The 18,542-nt window shown below is 48.9% G+C and overlaps 1 protein-coding gene across 1 annotated transcript; it reads right to left on the reverse strand.

The window, feature by feature from the left end:
* Positions 1 to 8,612: 8,612 nt before the first annotated feature.
* On the reverse strand, positions 8,613 to 11,554 carry LOC130859183 (intestinal-type alkaline phosphatase-like). The gene is made up of 11 exons (XM_057746486.1): positions 11,488 to 11,554; positions 11,289 to 11,405; positions 11,058 to 11,173; positions 10,676 to 10,850; positions 10,425 to 10,597; positions 10,037 to 10,171; positions 9,874 to 9,946; positions 9,638 to 9,772; positions 9,364 to 9,555; positions 9,028 to 9,144; positions 8,613 to 8,908 (listed from the first exon to the last, which is right to left on the reverse strand). Exons 1-11 carry the CDS (start codon positions 11,552 to 11,554, stop codon positions 8,613 to 8,615), a joined length of 1,596 nt encoding a protein of 531 aa, XP_057602469.1.
* Positions 11,555 to 18,542: the final 6,988 nt, after the last annotated feature.

Below are 18,542 nucleotides of genomic sequence, written 5' to 3' on the forward strand. Positions count from 1 at the left end.
TTGTGGCACACAGGCGTAGCTGCTCTGTGGCATGTGGGATCTTCCAGGACCAGGGCTCAAACCCATGTCACCTACATTGGCAGATGGATTCTTAACCACTGCACCATCAGGGATTTCACAGTACAGTTGTTTCTATACATCTCAGCTCAAGGTATTTGCTGTATTCTGTTCCAGTAATGAAATACACAAACCACTTAATTCTATGTGTGAGCCACAGAGTAAGATATAGCTGGGAAGATATATTTCCAACAGTTCATACTTTGTTTAATAAAAGTAATGTCCATGTGGGGAAAACAGTGGAAGTGCACCCATGGATGGAACACCTACTCCGAAAGGATTTGATTTTAAAGGATTCTGGATGCAGAAAAGGTGCAGTGGCAGCAGAACCTGCAACACTCACTCACTGGCCCATCCATGGTCATCCATGGCAGGGAAGAACTAGAAACCTCAAGGGCACATAAAATGCTGTAGGAGCCGTCAGTGGTGTTAATTTTCTGAAACCAAGATTGTCCGAGTGGAGGAGAAGCTTTATGATAGATACGTGGTAATGAGACTGGGTGTGACCATGAGTGCTTGCCGCCCCAGCCCCACAGAATGAGCTGTTTTTTTTTTTTTATTTTTTTTTATTTTTTTATTTTTTTGGGGGTACACCAGGTTCAATCAACTGTTTTTATACACATATCCCCGTATTCCCTCCCTTCCTTGACACCCCCCCCTCGAGTCCCCCCCACCCTCCCTGCCCCAGTCCTCTAAGGCATCTTCCATCCTCGAGTTGGACTCTCTTTGTTATACAACAACTTCCCACTGACTATTTTACAGTTGGTAGTATATATATGTCTGTGCTACTCTCTTGCTTCGTCTCAGTTTCCCCTTCACCCCCCGCCCCCTCCCATACCTCGAGTTCTCCAGTCCATTCTCTGTATCTGCGTCCTTGTTCTTGTCACTGAGTTCATCAGTACCATTTTTAGATTCCGTATATGTGAGTTAGCGTACAATATTTGTCCTTCTCTTTCTGACTTACTTCACTCTGTATGACAGACTCTAGGTCTAGCCACCTCATTACATATAGCTCCTTCTCATCCCTTTTTATAGCTGAGTAATATTCCATTGTATATATATGCCACATCTTCTGTATCCATTCATTTGTTGATGGGCATTTAGGTTGCTTCCATGTCCTGGCTATTGTAAATAGTGCTGCAATAAACATTATGGTACAAGTTTCTTTTGGGATTCTGGTTTTCTTTGGGTATATGCCCAGGAGTGGGATGACTGGATCATATGGTAGTTCTATTTGTAGTTTTTTAAGGAACCTCCAAATTGTTTTCCATAGTGGCTGTACCAACTTACAGTCCCACCAACAGTGCAGGAGAGTTCCCTTTTCTCCACACCCTCTCCAACATTTGTGGTTTCCAGACTTTGTGATGATGGCCATTTTGATTGGTGTGAGGTGATACCTCATTGTGGCTTTGACTTGCATTTCTCTGATGATGAGTGATGTTGAGCATCTTTTCATGTGTTTGTTGGCCATCTGTATGTCTTCTTTGGAGAAATGTCTATTTAGGTCTTCTGCCCATTTGTGGATTGGGTTATTTGCTTTTTCGGTATGAAGCTGCATGAGCTGCTTGTATATTTTGGAGGTTAATCCTTTGTCCGTTGTTTCATAGGCAATTATTTTTTCCCATTCTGAGGGTTGCCTTTTAGTCTTGTTTATGGTTTCTTTTGCTGTGCAAAAGCTTTTGTTTCATGAGGTCCCATTCGTTTATTCTTGATTTTATTTCCATGATTCTAGGAGGTGGGTCAAAAAGGATGTTGCTTTGATGTATGTCATAGAGTGTTCTGCCTATGTTTTCCTCTAGGAGTTTGATAGTGTCTGGCCTTACATGTAGGTCTTTAATCCATTTGGAGTTTATTTTTGTGTATGGTGTTAGGAAGTGTTCTAATTTCATTCTTTTACATGTTGCTGTCCAATGTTCCCAGCACCACTCATTGAAGAGGCTGTCTTTTTTCCATTGTATACTCGTGCCTCCTTTGTCAAAGATAAGGTGCCCATATGTGTTTGGGCTTACCTCTGAGTTCTCTATTCTATTCCATTGATCATCCTTTCTATTTTTGTGCCAGTACCATACTGTCTTGATCACTATGGCCTTGTAGTATAGTTTGAAGTCAGGAAGCCTGATTCCACCAACTCCATTTTTCCTTCTCAAGAATGCTTTGGCTATTCGGGGTCTTTTGCGTTTCCATACAAATCGTAAGATTTCTTGCTCTAGTTCTGTGAAAAATGCCCTTGGTAATTTGATCGGGATTGCATTGAATCTGTAAATTGCTTTGGGTAGTACAGTCATTTTCACAATGTTGATTCTTCCAATCCAGGAACATGGTATGTCCCTCCATCTGTTTGTGTCGTCTTTGATTTCTTTCATCAATGTCTTAAAGTTTTCTGCAGACAGATCTTTTGCCTCCTTAGGCAGGTTTATTCCTAGGTATTTGATTCTTTTTGTTGCAATGGTGAATGGGAGAGTTTCCTTAATTTCTCTTTCTGCTCTTCCGTTGTTAGTGTATAGGAATGCAAGAGATTTCTGTGCATTCATTTTGTATCCTGCTACTTTACTAAACTCATCAATGAGTGCTAGCAGCTTTCTGGTAGAGTCTTTAGGGTTTTCTATATATAATATCATGTCATCTGCAAAGAGTGACAATTTTACTTCTTCTTTTCCAATTTGGATTCCTTTGATTTCTTTTTCTTCTCTGATTGCTGTGGCTAACACTTCCAAAACTATGTTGAATAACAGTGGTGAGAGTGGACACCCTTGTCTTGTTCCTGTTCTTAGAGGGAATTCTTCCAGTTTTTCCCCATTGAGAACGATGTTGGCTTTTGGTTTTTCATATATGGCTTTTATTATGTTGAGGTAATTTCCTTCTATGCCCATTTTCTGGAGAGCTTTTATCATAAATGGATGTTGAACTTTGTCAAAAGCTTTTTCTGCATCTATTGAAATGATCATATGGTTTTTATCCTTCAATTTGTTGATATGATGTATCACGTTGATTGATTTGCATATATTGAAGAATCCTTGCATCCCAGGGATAAACCCCACTTGATCATGGTGTATGATTTTTTTAATGTGCTGTTGGATTCTGTTAGCTAGAATTTTGTTGAGGATTTTTGCATCTATATTCATCAGTGATATTGGTCTGTAGTTTTCTTTTTTTGTGACATCTTTGCCTGGTTTTGGTATCAGGGTGATGGTAGCCTCATAGAATGAGTTTGGGAGTGCTCCGCCTTCTGCAATATTTTGGAAGAGTTTGAGAAGGATAGGTGTTAGCTCTTCTCGAAATGTTTGATAGAATTCGCCCGTGAATCCATCTGGTCCTGGGCTTTTGTGTGTTGGGAGATTTTTAATCACTGCCTCAATTTCTGTACTTGTGATTGGTCTGTTCATGGTTTCTATTTCTTCCTGGTTCAGTCTTGGAAGATTGTATTTTTCTAAGAATGTATCCATTTCTTCCAGGTTATCCAATTGATTGGCATAGAGTTGCTTGTAGTAGTCTCTCATGATGTTTTGTATTTCTGAGGTGTCCGTTGTGACTTCTCCTTTTTCATTTCTAATTCTGTTGATTTGCATCTTCTCCCTTTTTTTCTTGATGAGTCTGGCTAATGGTTTATCAATTTTGTTAATCTTCTCAAAGAACCAGCTTTTAGTTTTATTTATTTTTCTTATGGTTTCTTTCCTTTCTTTTTCATTTAATTCTGCTCTGATCTTTATGATTTCTTTCCTTCTGCTCACTTTGGGGTTTCTTTGTTCTTCTTTCTCTAGTTGTTTTAGGTGTAAGGTTAGGTTGTTTATTCGATCATTTTCTTGTTTCTTAAGGTAGGACTGTATTGCTATAAACTTCCCTCTTAGAACTGCTTTTGCTGCATCCCATAGGTTTTGGGTTGTTGTGTTTTCATTGTCATTTGTTTCTAGATATTTTTTGATTTCCTCTTTGATTTCTTTAGTGATTCCTTGGTTGTTTAGGAGTGAATTGTTTAGCCTCCATGTGTTTGTCTTTTTTGCAGTTTTTTTCCTGTTATTGATATCTAGTGTCATGGCGTTGTGGTCTGAGAAGATGCTTGATATGATTTCAATTTTCTTGATTTTGCTGAGGTTTGATTTGTGACCCTCGAAAATGTTCCGTGTGCACTTGAGAAGAAAGTGTAGTCTGTCGTTTTTGGATGGAATGTCCTATAAATATCAATTAAGTCGAGAGGGTCTAATGTGTCATTTAAAGCTTGTGTGTCTTTATTTATTTTCTGTTTGGATGATCTGTCCATTGATGTAAGTGGGGTGTTCAAGTCTCCCACTATAATTGTGTTACTGTCGATGTCCCCTTTTATAGCTGTTAGCATTTGCCTTATGTATTGAGGTGCTCCTATATTGGGGGCATAGATATTTACCATTGTGATATGTTCTTCTTGGATGGATCCCTTGATCATTATGTAGTGTCCTTCCTTGTCTCTTTTAATAGTCTTTACTTTCAAGTCTAATTTGTCTGATATGAGTATTGCTACTCCAGCTTTCTTTTGACTTCCATTTGCATGGAATATCTTTTTCCATCCTTTCACTTTCAGTCTAAATGTATCCCTTGGTCTGAAGTGGGTTTCTTGTAGGCAGCATATAGAAGGGTCTTGTGTTTGTATCCATTCAGCCAGTCTGTGTCTTTTGGTTGGAGCATTTAATCCATTGACACTTAAAGTGATTATTGACATGTGTGTTCCAATGACCATTTTCTGAATTGTTTTGGGTTTGTATTTGTAGGTGTTTTCCTTTTCTTGTGTTTCCTACTTAGAGAAGTTCCTTTAGCACTTGTTGTAAGGCTGGTTTGGTGGTGCTGAGTTCTCTTAACTTTTGCTTGTCTGGAAAGCTTTTGATTTCTCCCTCAAATCTGAATGAGATTCTTGCTGGGTAGAGTATTCTTGACTGTAGGTTTCTCTCTTTCAGGACTTTCAGGATATCCTGCCATTCCCTTCTGGCCTGCAGAGTTTCTGTAGAAAGGTCAGCTGTTATCCTGATGGGTTTTCCCTTATATGTTGTTTGTTGCTTTTCTCTTGCTGCTTTTAATATTTTTTCTTTGTGTTTAATTGTCGTTAGTTTGATTAATATGTGTCTTGGTGTATTTCTCCTTGGGTTTATTCTGTGTGGGACTCTCTGTGCTTCTTGGACTTGGTGAATTATTTCCTTTCCCATGTTGGGGAAGTTTTCCACTAGAACCTCTTCAAATATTTTCTCAGACCCTTTCTTGTTTTCTTCTTCTTCTGGAATGCCTATAATTCGAATGTTGGTACGTTTAAGGTTATCACTGAGGTCTCTGAGGCTGTCTTCTAGTCTTTTTATTTTTTTTTCTTTTTCCTGCTCTGTGGCAGTTATTTCCCCCATTCTATCTTCCAACTCACTTATTCGTTCTTCTGCCTCAGTCATTCTGCTGGTTATAGCATCTAGAGTATTTTTAATTTCAGTTATTTTGTTATCCATTGCTGTTTGTTCATGGCAGGGTATTGAAGAGGGCTGTCATCAGTCCTCCTGCCCTCTTTCTTCCCAACTTCCTTTCCTTTGTAAAGACCAATGTACTGAGATTTCTCGAGGTGACAAGAGCTATCAGCCTTGGGCACCCATTAGAAAGTTTGAAGAAATAAAGTTTCCCTGCATCTGCCCTTTCAAGGTCAAGATGTTGAAAGTGATGCTTGAGAGCGTGTCCTTGAAGGACATGAGTTTGTGTCCAGCACTGTGTATGGCTGATAAAACCCCTCATGCCTACACATATAGAAAAAACTTGGAAACAGAAACTGGTTTAACATTTAGGTATAATTTACATACCACAAAATGCACCCTTTTCAAGTGTACAATTCAGTGGTTTTCAGGCTATTGAAAGTTGTGCAAACATCACCCCTAATTCCAGAATAATCTGTTTTTTTGTTTGTTTTTTGTTTTTCGGCCAGGATCGTAGTTCCCTGACCAGGAATCGAATCCGTGACCCCTGCATTGGGAGCACAAAGTCTTAACCACTGGACCACCAGGGAAGTCCCCAGAATAATCTATTGTTAAAACTTGTAGTTTTTGGGACTTCCCTGGCGGTCCAGTGGTTAAGACTCCGAGCTTCCAATGCAAGGGGCGCAGGTTCGATTCCTGGTCAGGGATCTAAGATCCCACATGCCACATGGCACGGCCAAAAAGTCAAAACAAAACAAACCTGTAGTTTTCTGACTTCCCTGGTGGTCCAGTGGATAAGACTGAGCTCTCTCAATGCAGAGAGCCCCGGTTCAATCCCTGGTTGGGAAACTAGATCCCTCATGCATGCTACAACTAAGAGCCCTCATTGCCGTAAGTAAGAAGTTTACATGTCACAACTAAGACCTGGTGCAGACAAAATAAATAAATAAAAATAAAATAAATGTTAAAACCCATGGTTTTAAAATGCAGAGTTCCCTTGGGTTTTGAAACCAATTATAAAACATGAACAGGCAGCACCTTCCCTTTGGTTTGTTAGACCAAATAACTGACAACAGGGAAGGCAGAACCATACTAGCTGCACTGTAACAAAATGCCTTTGCACAATTGGTGGATGGAGTTTAAAAACGAATCTGATAGTTTAGTAAGTCCACCTGCAGCTCCACAGTTTTGTGACAACTACTAACACCCAGAGTTCAAGTAAACTGCCCTGAGAGCCTGGCCTTCAAGTTGGTATTTTGCACTGTTAAATCAAAGTTGTAAATAATGAAGCATACTCACATACTGACATTTCTAGCGAGAGCAAAATGATTTCTTACACCTTTGTAAATATACAAAGAAATTTGCAATTTTGTAAAATGTATTGGAAAATATGGCTGACTTCACCTTTATAAGACTCTTTGAAATGTTCCCTTTGGGGTGGGTTAGATAGTCAGTGTAGTTCTATTGGCGTGGATGCTCTAGAAGGTTTTCAGACAGATGTCAGAAATGTTAGGTGTCTGCACTTCCTCTCTGGTTTCCCAGCTCCCACCTCTGCCCTGAGCCCTGAGCCCCTCAGCAAAAGAAAGAGAAACAGAAATGACCCTTCCGCCTCAGTGGCCAGCAGGATATTTTCTAAGAGTCAGGTCCTGTTATGCCCCTGCTCAAAGCCTTCCAGTCACATCCCACACTCTGGATTAAGTTCAACCTCCTCCCCCTGGGACTTCCCTGGCAGTCCAGTGATTAACACCTCGTCTTCCAATGCACGGGGTGTGGGGTTCGATCCCTGGTTGGGGAGCTAGGATTCCACATGCCTCACCACCAAAAACACCAAAAAATTTAACACAGAAGCAATATTGTAACAAATTCAATAGACTTTAAAAATGGTCCATAGCAGGACTTCCCTGGTGGTGCAGTGGTTGAGAATCCACCTGCTAATGCAGGGGACATGGTACAATCCCAGGTCTAGGAAGATCCCACATGCCACGGAGCAACAAGCCTGTGCGCCACAACTACTGAGCCCGCGTGCGGCAACTACTAAAGCCCGTGTGCCAATATCCCTTGCTCTGCAAAAAGAGAAGCTCCCACTCGGCACAACTAGAGAAAGCCTACGGGCAGCAACAAAGAGCCAACACAGCCAAAAAAAAAAAAAATCCACATCAAAAACAATATTAAGAAAACAGAAAACTCCTCCCCCCTGCACCCACATCCCTCTTATCCCTCAGCTCTTACCTTCTGTACCTGCCCCACTCCCCCCACCTCTGGTCCTGCTATGGCCTCAGCTGCACCTGCCTCAGGGCCCCTGCACCACTGCCTTCTGCATTGCTCCAGCCCTCATGTCCTTTGGTCTTTGCTCAACTGTCAGCTCCTCAGGCAGCCCGTCCCTCACTCCTGACCTGAACCACCCTCCACCCCTCACACACACACACACACACACACACACACACACTATGCCCCTACTTGTTCAGAATTTTTCTTCCTAGAACATACCACTCCTGGCATCACACTGTATAACAGTTTATTTGATACTTGCTTGGTCCCCCCAGGAGGGCAGGGCACCTGCCCGGCACCCACAGCTCCCCCGCAGCTCCTTGGCTCTCCCAGCCTGGAATGGGCACCGGGGGTGCTGGGCCAGGGGTCGTGGGCACACCATCGCAGCAGCTGAGCGACGTGGGCCAAGTCTCCTCGCCTTTCTGTGTCGCTGTCTCCTCTCTGTCCCGGTGCTGCTGGGTTCCCAGGAGGGGCCGCTGAGGACTTTGTGTCAAAGGCCCCCCGGGCCCGTCCTGGCCCCAGCAGCCAGCAAGGGGCCTACAGGGAGGGTTCCAGGAGGACAAAAGCCATGCCTCTCCAGGCACCCCCACCTGGGGTCTGGTGGGTCGTGAACCCCTCGGGGATGCATCTGGGAGCCTCCTCCCTGGGTCTTCAGGCAGGGCTATGGGGGGGAGGGGGCAGCGGCGGAGACTGGGTGGTCTGAGCCTCAGCCTTTCCTGGGCCCCAGGCGGCTCCGCACAACATCCTGGCCACCGGGGTTGGGGGCACTGAGGAGGACCGCGGGCATCACAGGAAAATCACGATCTCAAGCCCCAGGGTGGTTGGGGTCCCCTGAGGCATCGCGGTGGCGGAGGAGACCCTGAGCCCGGGGGGGTGGGGTCAGTGCAGGACAGGCAGCCGCCGCAGCAGCAGCGCCCCGACCAGCAGCGCCAGCGAGGGCGGGCAGGCCATCTGGTGCGCGGCGGCGGTGGGGCCGGCGGGGGGCTGCTGGTGGCAGTCGGTGGTGTAGGGCTCCACGCAGGCGGCGAAGGCCATGAGGTGCGCCACGAAGTTCTGCTCCTGCACGCCGTGCATCAGGTGCGCCCACGGGCCACGCGCAAACACTGCCACGTCCTCCCCGCCGTGGGTCTCGCTCCCCAGGGGCACGGCCGCCTGCTGCCGGTACGCGGGGTCCCCTGCCCAGAGGGTGGGAGTTCAGGGTGGGCAGGGAGGTGGCCTCCCCCTCCCCCCAGTTCCCGGCCCAGGTCCTCCCTTCCCCATCCCCTGCATCCCATGGCCCATCGGCTACACTCACTGCTCTCGAATTCAGCCACATCAGGCCTTGAAACCCTGTTCATGTTGTACCCTGGACCATTGCCATAAAGGAGGGACGTGTAGGACTTGCCATCTCTGGCCTTGCCCTCCGCCAGCCCTGCAGGGAGGAGGGGACCCGGTGATCACACTGTCCAGTCTCGGTGCGCCTCCTGTGTGCTGAGCCGAGGCACTTCTTGCCTATTCACTGCCTTACTCCTCACCAGAGCTCTGCAGGGCAGTTGCTCTTATTACCCATTTGGCAGATGAGGAAACTGGCTGAGAGCAAGTTTGGCCATGGAACTTAGGAAAAAGCAGCTGCCACTCTCCCTGGGCTTACCAAAAACAGAGCTTCCACGCAGTGGGTAGCCACCAAAAGTGAAGACATGAGAGTGGTCAGCGGTGACCAGGGTCAGTGTGTCCACTTCTTCAGTGAGGCGGCTAGCCCTGGCAATGGCAGTGTCGAACATGACAGCCTCGGTCAGCGCCCTGTAAGCTCTGCTTTCATGGTGACCATGGTCGATGCGGCCTCCTGCAAGAAGGTGACATATAAGATGCGAAACCCGCCAGATGGCCTCCTTCCCTGATCTGTTCACCAAGGGGCTGCCACTCACCCTCCACGAAGAGGTAGAAGCCACGGGGGTTCCTGCTCAGCACCCGTAGGGCCGCCTCTGTCATCTCCTCCAGGGATGGGTCCTTGGTGTGGTCTCGCTGGATTTCATAGTTCATGTCTCCTGGCTCAAAGAGGCCTGTGGGAAAGGGGACCAGTGGTGACCGGCAAGCTGGGGAGTGGGGAGGACCGATGGCACCCATCCCAAGGGAGGACCGTGGGGGTGGGTGGGGTCCTTACCCATGAGGTGTGTTACACTGGGGTCCGTCGACGCCTGAACGAGCGCCGTGCGGTTCCACACGTACTGGGCACCCTGGGAGGGGCAGAACCAGGCCTCAGCCCATAGCCTGACACCCTGCAGCCCCTGCCCTGCTGTACCCCTGCGCCCACGAGCCCCCATCACCTGGTGCTTGGCCTGCCATTCCTGCACCAGGTTCTGTTTGTCCTTCCGCATTCCATTCTGACTGGCATCGTCTGGGTATTCAGGGTCTGGGGTCCCCTCAGGAAACATGTACTTCCGGCCTCCACCCAGGATCACCTGGGACCAGGGATTAGGGCAGGGGGCTTTGGCGCCAGGCCGGCCCCTTGCTCCCTCCTCAGACAGCGCCTAGCTCCACAGACCTGGTCTGTGGGATTGGCTTGTCCCCACGGATCACTTTCACATGGAGCCCCTGCCACACACACCCCCCGGAGACCCTGCCAGGCCCGAGGGCTGTGGGATGCCTGGGACGGTGGCGGGTGTGTGTCCCACCCCCTCTGCCCAGCCCAGCCCCTTGCCCCTCATGTCTCACGTCAATGTCCATGTTGTGGACGAGCTGCGTGGCGATGTCCTGGCAGCCCTGCGTCAGCGCCTGGGCAGGCATGTCGGCATCTGAGTACCAGTTACGATTCACTGTGTGTGCATAGGTGCCGGCTGGCGAGGCATGCTGCACCCTCGTGGTGGTCACCACTCCCACTGACTTCCCTGGGGGTGGCAGAGGTCAGGATGGGCCCCTGAGGTCTCTGAGCCTGTCCCTTCCCACAAAGCTGGCCCCAAGCCCACCTGCTTTCTTGGCCCGGTTCATCACAGACGTGACCTCATTGCCACGTGTCGTGTTGCACTGGTTGTAGCGGGCGGCTGCACTTACACCAATGGTCCTATAGTTGGCCTTGACCCCACACAGGTAAGCAGTGGCCGTGGCTGCGCTGTCTGGCACCTGTCTGTCCACGTTGTATGTCTGGGGGCAGAGATGCTTTCAGCTCTGCTGGGGCAGACGTCTAGATCCTGCTGGGGTGGATGTCTAGATCCTGACCCAGGCCCTAGGGCCCATCCTCCCTGCCACCAGGCCATACCTTAGCCCCCTGGGGCCTTCCGTCCTGCCGTGCTCCCTGGCCCCACCACCACCCCTCCGGGGTAGAGCACCCTGAGGCCACTCGGCCCTTACCTTGGACAGAGCCAGGTATGGGAATTGGTCCATGGCCAGGGGTGTCTCAGGTCCTAGCTTGCCATTCATCTGCCCCTTTAGGATCCGAGTGGCTGTCACCGTGGGCACCCCCATCCCTGAAGGTACACACACTGTCAGGCCTCAGTCCACAGAACCGGCCAGTATCTCCCGGCAGACTAGGGCTTGAGGGTTGTGGGGGCGACAGGGGATGGACAGGCCTAGCACACTCACCGTCCCCCAAGAAGAGAATGAGATTCTTGGCAGCTGTCTGGATGGGCTGCATCTTCTTAGCGACATCCAGGGCCTGGGCTGCCTGGCGGTTCCAGAAGGCAGGGTCTTCCTCCTCAACTGGCCAAGGGGAGAGTGGAGTCAGGTCAGCCTTGGGCTAGCACCCGGTCTGTAGGAGGGCAGCTTGGAGGCCCCTCGTTACCTGGGATGAAGCCGAGGGAGAGCCGCAGCCGCAGGCCCAGCAACAGCAGCACCCGGGCCCCCTGCATGCCTGTGATGGTGGAGGGCCGCACGGCTGGGATCCTGGGGAGGAGGATCTCGGGCAAGGATGGGACAGAACAGTTCAAGCTGCAGGAAAAAATGCCGGGTCTTAGATCGGGGAGGATATTGTCCCTGAGGTAAAAGGCTCCATGTGCCTCCCAGTGCCTGAGGTGGCCACACCCTACCTCAGCTCCTGCCCTGTGACTTTAAGCCATGTTGCCAGAGGGAAGAGGCAGGTGTGGCTGAGCTTGCAGGGGTCCTGAAGGAGGCAGGTCCTTCCCTCACAGGATGGTCCCCAGCTGGCTCCTCAGGGCGGGGTGGGGATTAGGGGGCAGATGCCCTTTGCCTGAGGACCATTTGCAAGGTCCTGATGGGGGCCACTCCCATCTCTCTGTGCTCACCACGTCCTGTGGGAGAACCATCTCTCCTTCATTCACCTCCTGGGTTCAGTATTTTCTGGAAGCCCACCTTGGCCTGGTTTGGTTCTGGGCGCGGAGGGAGGTGGGGTTGGAAGTGCACACAGGGCCGGGGGCCTGGGTGTGGCTCCCTGATGCCCTGAGGCACAGAGACACATGGGGGGCCTGGCTGCCCTGCCACCCACTCAGCGGCTCCCGAGGCTTGGCCGGGGCAGGTGGGGGTGGGCACTGGGCTGGAGGGGGCACCTGGGAGCCTGGGCCCAAAGTTCTCCTGCTGTGGAAAAGGTTGGGGCTGGAGGCGACAGCCGAGGGGGGGCCTTGCCTGTGTCTCCAAGTACGGAGGGCTGGGCTGGGCCAGCACTGCTGTTTCTGTGTGGGGGGAGGGGGTGCAGGGAGGGGGCCCAGTGTCCCGTACCTGAAGTTGACCTCTGCTCCCCTGGATGGGTAGATGGAATGCAGTGTGAGTCTGTTCTCCCTACAGGCCTGGCACACTCACAGGTACAGCGCCTGTCAAGGAGCTGGGAGGTTTCAGTGGCCCCTGGTTGGGTTCAAAAGCACTCCTCCATCCAGGCATCCCACTGCTGGGTGTCTGTCCCAAAGAATTGAAAGCAGCTTCTAGAAGAGGTATGCGCACACCCATGTGTGTAGCAGCATTAATCCCAATAGCCAGGAGGTGCAAGCAACTTAAGCACCCATCAGCAGATGAATGGATGAACAAAGGGTGGGACAGCTCTGCCATGGAGTGTTAGTCAGCCTTCAAAAGGAACGAAAGTCTGACATCTGCTACAACATGGGTGAACCTTGAGGACATGATGCTCCGTGAAATACACCAGTCCCCAAAAGACAGATACTGTGTGATGCTACCTCACTAGGTGTCTCAAGTTGTCAAATGCATAGAAATAGAAAGTTGGATGGTGGCTGCCAGCAGCTGGTGGGAGGCGGACTGGGGACTTGTTTAATGGATCCAGACGTCCAGTTTTGCAAGATGACAGAGTTCTGGAGATGTGTGGCCAACAATGTGAATAGACTTAACACTACTGAACTGGACACTTAAAAATGGTTGAGATGGAACAGATGAATGGATAAAGAAGATGTGGCACATATATACAATGGAATATTACTCAGCCTCAAAAAGGAATGAAATTGAATTATTTGTAGTGAGGCGGATGGACATAGAGTCTGTCATACAGAGCGAAGTAAGCCAGTAAGGGAAAAACAAATACTGTATGCTAAGGCACATATATGGAATCTGAAAATTGGCAGTGATGAGCCCAGTGACAGGCCAAGAATAAAGATGCAGATGTAGAGAACACTCTTGAGGACACCGGGTGGGGGGCAAAGGGGAAGCTGGGACAAAGTGAGAGAGTAGCATTGACATATATACACTACCAAATGTAAAATAGATAGCTAGTGGGAAGCTGCTGTATAACACAGGGAGATCAACTTGATGATGGGTGATGACTTAGAGGGTTGGGATAGGGAGAGTGGGAAGGAGTTGTGGGAGGGAGGGGATATGGGGATATGTGTATAAATACAGCTGATTCACTTTGTCGTACAGCAATAACTGGCAAAACAGTGTAAAGCAATTATATTCCAAGAAAGAACATGAAAAAGAATAGTTAAGATGGGAACTTTTATGTCATGCTGTTTACCACACTTAGGAAATGTTTTTCAAAGAAAAAACAGTTTCCTCCCAGGCCCCCCACCCCCTCCGATCCCATTGGACCACCGCGACCCCCTCTGCACTCATCCCTCCTCACCCCTGAGCCAAACTGCACTGGCCACCAGCAGGTCACAGGGGTGCTGCATGTGTAGTCTTTTTTTCTTTTCTTTTTTAAAGAAAGCATAATTCTCCTCCCCTCCACCCCCGCCCCCCAAAGGAACTGAGAAACTTTTGCAGAGTGATGGCGCTACTTTGCATTCCCACCAGCAATGTATGAGGGATCTGGTCTCTCTGCATTCACACCACCACTTGGTGTTGTCACTTTTTAAATTTTAGCCACACTAATAGGTGTGGAGTATAAGTTTCCTTTAATGTTCTTCTTATGATGAAATTAAGTGATCTTGAGCTGTGATCCCTCTTGGTTTCTTGTGCATTTTGTCCTGTACCTTAGCAGGGACTGGAGACCAGATACAAACCATGTGTCACTTGCAGTAAACAAAGGGTGTTTGGCCATGTCCCCACCAGGGCACCCTACCTCCCTTATCTGGGCCTGAGTCACCTGACCGGGATGAGATGCTGCCATACACCTTCCCCTGGGGCCCAGGGATGACAAGGCAGCAGGCAGCAGCGCTTTCTGCTCTGGAGTGAGAGAGAACACCTCCAGTCCTGCACTCTGGGGTTATGGACACCTCGGGCCAGGGGATGGCCAGCTGCATGGAGCCTGCTCTCTGGGGGACGGCTGTCCTGGTCTCTCTGTTCTCTGGGAAGGAAGGCCTTGTCCTGTGGGGTCTCATCGAGGCCCCAGCAGCCTCCACCGTTGTCCCCATGCACCACCCTGGGGTCTCTGGGCTGTGTCCCCGCCCCCAGTAGCCTGCCCACTGTGACACGGCCAGCCATGGGGGCACGAGGCCGAGCCCCCTGCAGCGCCAGCTGCTCCTAGGGGGACGCCTTCTGCCTGCCTCCTGGCCCCCCACTCTCAGGATGTCCCCTGGGGATGTAGTGACAGTCCTGCCCCTCAGGGGAGAGCAGGGCGGCAGCTGGAAACAGAAAGGCTGTCGACCATCAATAGGCCACACCCTGACTCCCACCCCCAGCACTTTTCCCCTAGAAACAGAGGCCTCCCTTTCTAGGGGCAAGTGCTCCCCGGGCCCTCGTCCCTAGCTCTCATTTCTGCCTTCCACCGGTAATGTAGGAATGGTATGAATGTCCCCACTTATGCTGGGATGCGGGAAGTAAACACAAGTTTTATTTTGCCCTCTTTTCCTTGGGAGCCGCATGTGATCAAGGAGGTGTCGAGCCTCCTGAGGCCACCTGGGCGTCTGGCAGGGAGGTAGGAGGGCACGTGGTGAGCACTGGGGCTGGGGGACGTCAGTTCAGCCTAGTCCAGCCAGAGTGGTTGTGCCTGGCTGTCCTAGTATTCCTGATGAAGTATCTTCCCCTCCAGGCAGGCCTGCCCATGCAGTTCTGAGGCCTGGAGAGGAGGTCCATCCCTCCTCCCAGCCTGCCTGAGGGAAAGGCCATCAGGAAAGTCGGTCATAGGGAGGCCCGCGGCCATAGGGAGGCCCGCGTAGTTCACACAGCAGTTAGGCAGTGACTGATCACAGGCCCTGGAGCTACTGATGGCGCAGAAAGGAGCGCTCATCTGAGAGCAGTAAGGGTGCACCTGCAGGGTCACTGGCTCCTGAGGAGTGCTGCAGAGGTCAGCCGCCCAGAGTTCTCAGAGGTCACGAAGAAGGTGAAGGCCCTGGTAGCAGGGCAGGGGGAAGCCTCTTGCCTTTCTTTGCATGTCTGGGGTGTGTGATTTAGAACCAGGCTCTGCGCTTCCCGAGGGGCAGATGGGACGGACTGGAGAACAGCCTTGGGAAGGGCCAGTCCTGGGGGCCTGTGGAAGGAACCAGAGACAGCACAAACCCCGGGGCACCCAAGGGGTCCCAGAGGGGAAATGTCTGCAGAGATGTGTTCTGGACTCAGCAGAGCTGGAGGGCGCGCATCGGGGTTCATCCGGGGTCCCCAGGTATCCCGCGCACCCTCACACTAGGAGTCTCTCTACCTGCATAAGGGTCAGCACTAGTGTTGGTGTCTGGGGTTGGAGGGAGGTTGCAAAGCTGAAAGGAAGGCCCCGGCAGGCAACTGTTAGTAGAGGCAGCTCCTGATTCGGGCCTTGGAGACAGGTCAGGAGGAGGGGCTGAGGCCTCCGGCTCACAGAGGCCAGCCTCCGAGACCATTTAATAACCAGCAAAGAGTTGGAAATAGCCCAAATGTTCATCCTCAAGAAAAAGGAAAATATCGTAGCATTGTCTTACATGGAACACAATGGAAATGATGAGACTTTTGTTGCATGCAACAGAGTCACTGCTTCTCACCAACAATGTTGAGTGCAAGATGCAAATCACACAAGAAGGCAGGCAGTAGAGTCCATCTCAGTGCCATCAACACTTACACCCTAAACCGCAGCCTCCATTAGGACCCATTAACAAGTCTCCACCTTGCAAGGAGTCCCAGAAACCTACCTTTTTATCCCCCCACCCTGCTCTTTTATCCATTCCCAGGTAAAAGGCTTTGGGGTCCCCAGTGAGGGGTCGAGCCAAGGGACCCAGGCCCTTTTGCCAGTCTTGAACTTGATTAATTGGCTTAACTGTTGCCCCAAGTGATTGCTGGTCAGATATCTCAAGTGTAATTTTTTTCTTCCAGCCTTGTGCATTTTTCTAAACTGGGACAAGTGGAGTGAACTTATTTGGGAGATGAAAGTTTATATAAAAGTGGTGTATCTGAATGAGCTTTATATAAGATGGCTACTTCTCCTTTGCCTAATTGTATTGTGGGGATGGACATGTGTCTCCCTGGGAAATGTTTCCCCTGGCTAGTATATAAGACAGCGCATATATATCTGCCTCTCAGGCAATGTTTATTCAAAATACTTAAGGAAACCAATAGGATTACCTGAGCCCATACAGTATGAAGCAAAAACTTGGGGCCAATAAAAGCAATGATGGAGACATTCCCCCTCCCCCTGGGTGAACTGTCTGGGTTTGACCAGAAGCCCAGACCTGAACGAGGGCTTTTGTTGAATGCCTTGTGCAAACTTGTGAAAGCATGGTACATTGAATCCTAAAGATCTAGAATATGGAAATCTTTTGATTTCCAATTTAGTTCGAAATATTCTGACTAACTGATATATAGAGAAGTAAATTAAAGAAAATGTAGTTGGGGGACTTTCCTGGTGGTGCAGTAGTTAAGAATCTGCCTGCCAATTCAGAGGACACGGGTTTGAGCCCTGGTCCGGCAAGATCCCACAAGCCTCGGAGCAACTAAACCTGCACTCTAGAGCCTGCGAGCCACAACTACTGAAGCCTGAACACCTAGAGCTTGTGCTCTGCAACAAGAGAAGCCACCACAGTGAGAAGCTTGCGCACTACAACGAAGAGCAGCCCCCGGCTCGCTGCAACCAAAGTAAGCCCACATGCAGGAATGAAGACCCGATGCAGCCAAAAATTAATTAATTAATTAATTAAAAAAAAAGAAAATGTCGTTGAGCAAATCAGTATCATTTAGGTGGCAGCCCAGTTCCTTGGGAATTAAATGTGTCTGTCCTTGTCTTACAAATCTCTACAAATCGGAAATATAAATACAGCCCATTAAGGCCTGAGACTGAGCCCAGTTAACTCTATCAGGTAGAACTTGAAACCAAATGGGAAAAAAGGGAAAAGAGGCCTTTTATAATTGGAACTGCTGGAAAGGCTCCCTCATCCAAAATCTAACTCACAGCCTCTTTAAGGATTTGTCAAGGATGAATACAAATCTTAAAAGTGTTTTCTGCAAATAGTAAAAAGCCATCTGAGCAGAGAACTTATTCCAACTGGTATTTATAAACTAGGAAGTTTTGTATTGTATTACCTGGTTCATGACTAAGTTTTGAAATGAAGCTATGAGATCTCTGGTTATCTGTTTATTTGTCATATATATGTTATAGATATGTCTCTACCTGTGGATGGTGTAACCAGATTGGGTAGGAGAAAGAGAACCAGAAGGACTTTCTTGACATAAGAGAAGCCATTTTTTTGGCCTAAGCCATTTTGTGATGTAAGCCCGGCCACAATGCTTGCCCTTGAACAGGTCTCAGTAATAATGATCTTAAGAGAAGAGGGAACTTATCAGGCAGGAGAAGTAACAACTGCAAACATAAATCAGGTGTAAAGACTCCCAATTCTATTTCAATGGTAGAAATTAGCCTAAAGCACTGTCTTGAGCTGTTTGGCAGAATTTAAACCCTCCCCCTAGGGTGCTCAACCACCAGATCAGCTGGAACCTGAGGGATGATGATGTTGCCTTTTCTGTCCCTCAAGACTTCAATCAACTAAAACTTGAACTCTGTCTACTGCCCAAGCCCCTTCCGTGAATATGCATGTACCCTTAGCTTAAAAATTTCCCAATTTTGCTTTTGGGGAAGAAACTGCTTTGGGAAGATCCCCGGTGTCCTCCCTAGTTACTGCAAGTAATAAATCTTTCCTTCTCGCTCTCGCTGCTGTACTATGACCTTATTAATGGCAATAGCTTATCTATATTACTTATATTCTGCCTATAAGATTGTTGTTTCTTGTATTACCTGATGGTTAACCAGTTCTCTGACAAAATTAGCGATGACTAAATGCCTTGAGGCAATTAATCACATGCATAGATCTGTAGAAAATTAATTGTAGTAGTATAACTCTAGACATGGGAAGAAGCAACAGGGGAGAAACATTTCCTGGATCATAAGAGACTAATAAAACAGATAATCCAGAGAAGTTTTAGTTAATTAACAGGGTCTAATCCAGACATAGCACATGAATGGCCTATCAATGGAACCTTCGCTTGATGTAGGAATGAGACTTCCTAGCACCATGGGACAAATTGGTCATGAAATGCCTCCCAAACTTT

This window comes from Hippopotamus amphibius, chromosome 8, assembly GCF_030028045.1.
Source record: "Hippopotamus amphibius kiboko isolate mHipAmp2 chromosome 8, mHipAmp2.hap2, whole genome shotgun sequence".
NCBI lineage: Eukaryota > Metazoa > Chordata > Mammalia > Artiodactyla > Hippopotamidae > Hippopotamus > Hippopotamus amphibius.

Bases quoted from the DNA above. Each gene is read 5' to 3' on its own strand.
- LOC130859183 (XM_057746486.1), bottom strand. From the start codon at position 11,554: ATGCAGGGGGCCCGGGTGCTGCTGTTGCTGGGCCTGCGGCTGCGGCTC. The intron at 11,174-11,288 runs GTGAGTGTGCTA...GTGTACCTTCAG, and splicing joins CATTCTCTTCTTGGGGGACG to GGATGGGGGTGCCCACGGTG. The intron at 9,556-9,637 runs GTGAGTGGCAGC...ACCTTCTTGCAG, and splicing joins CTTCTACCTCTTCGTGGAGG to GAGGCCGCATCGACCATGGT.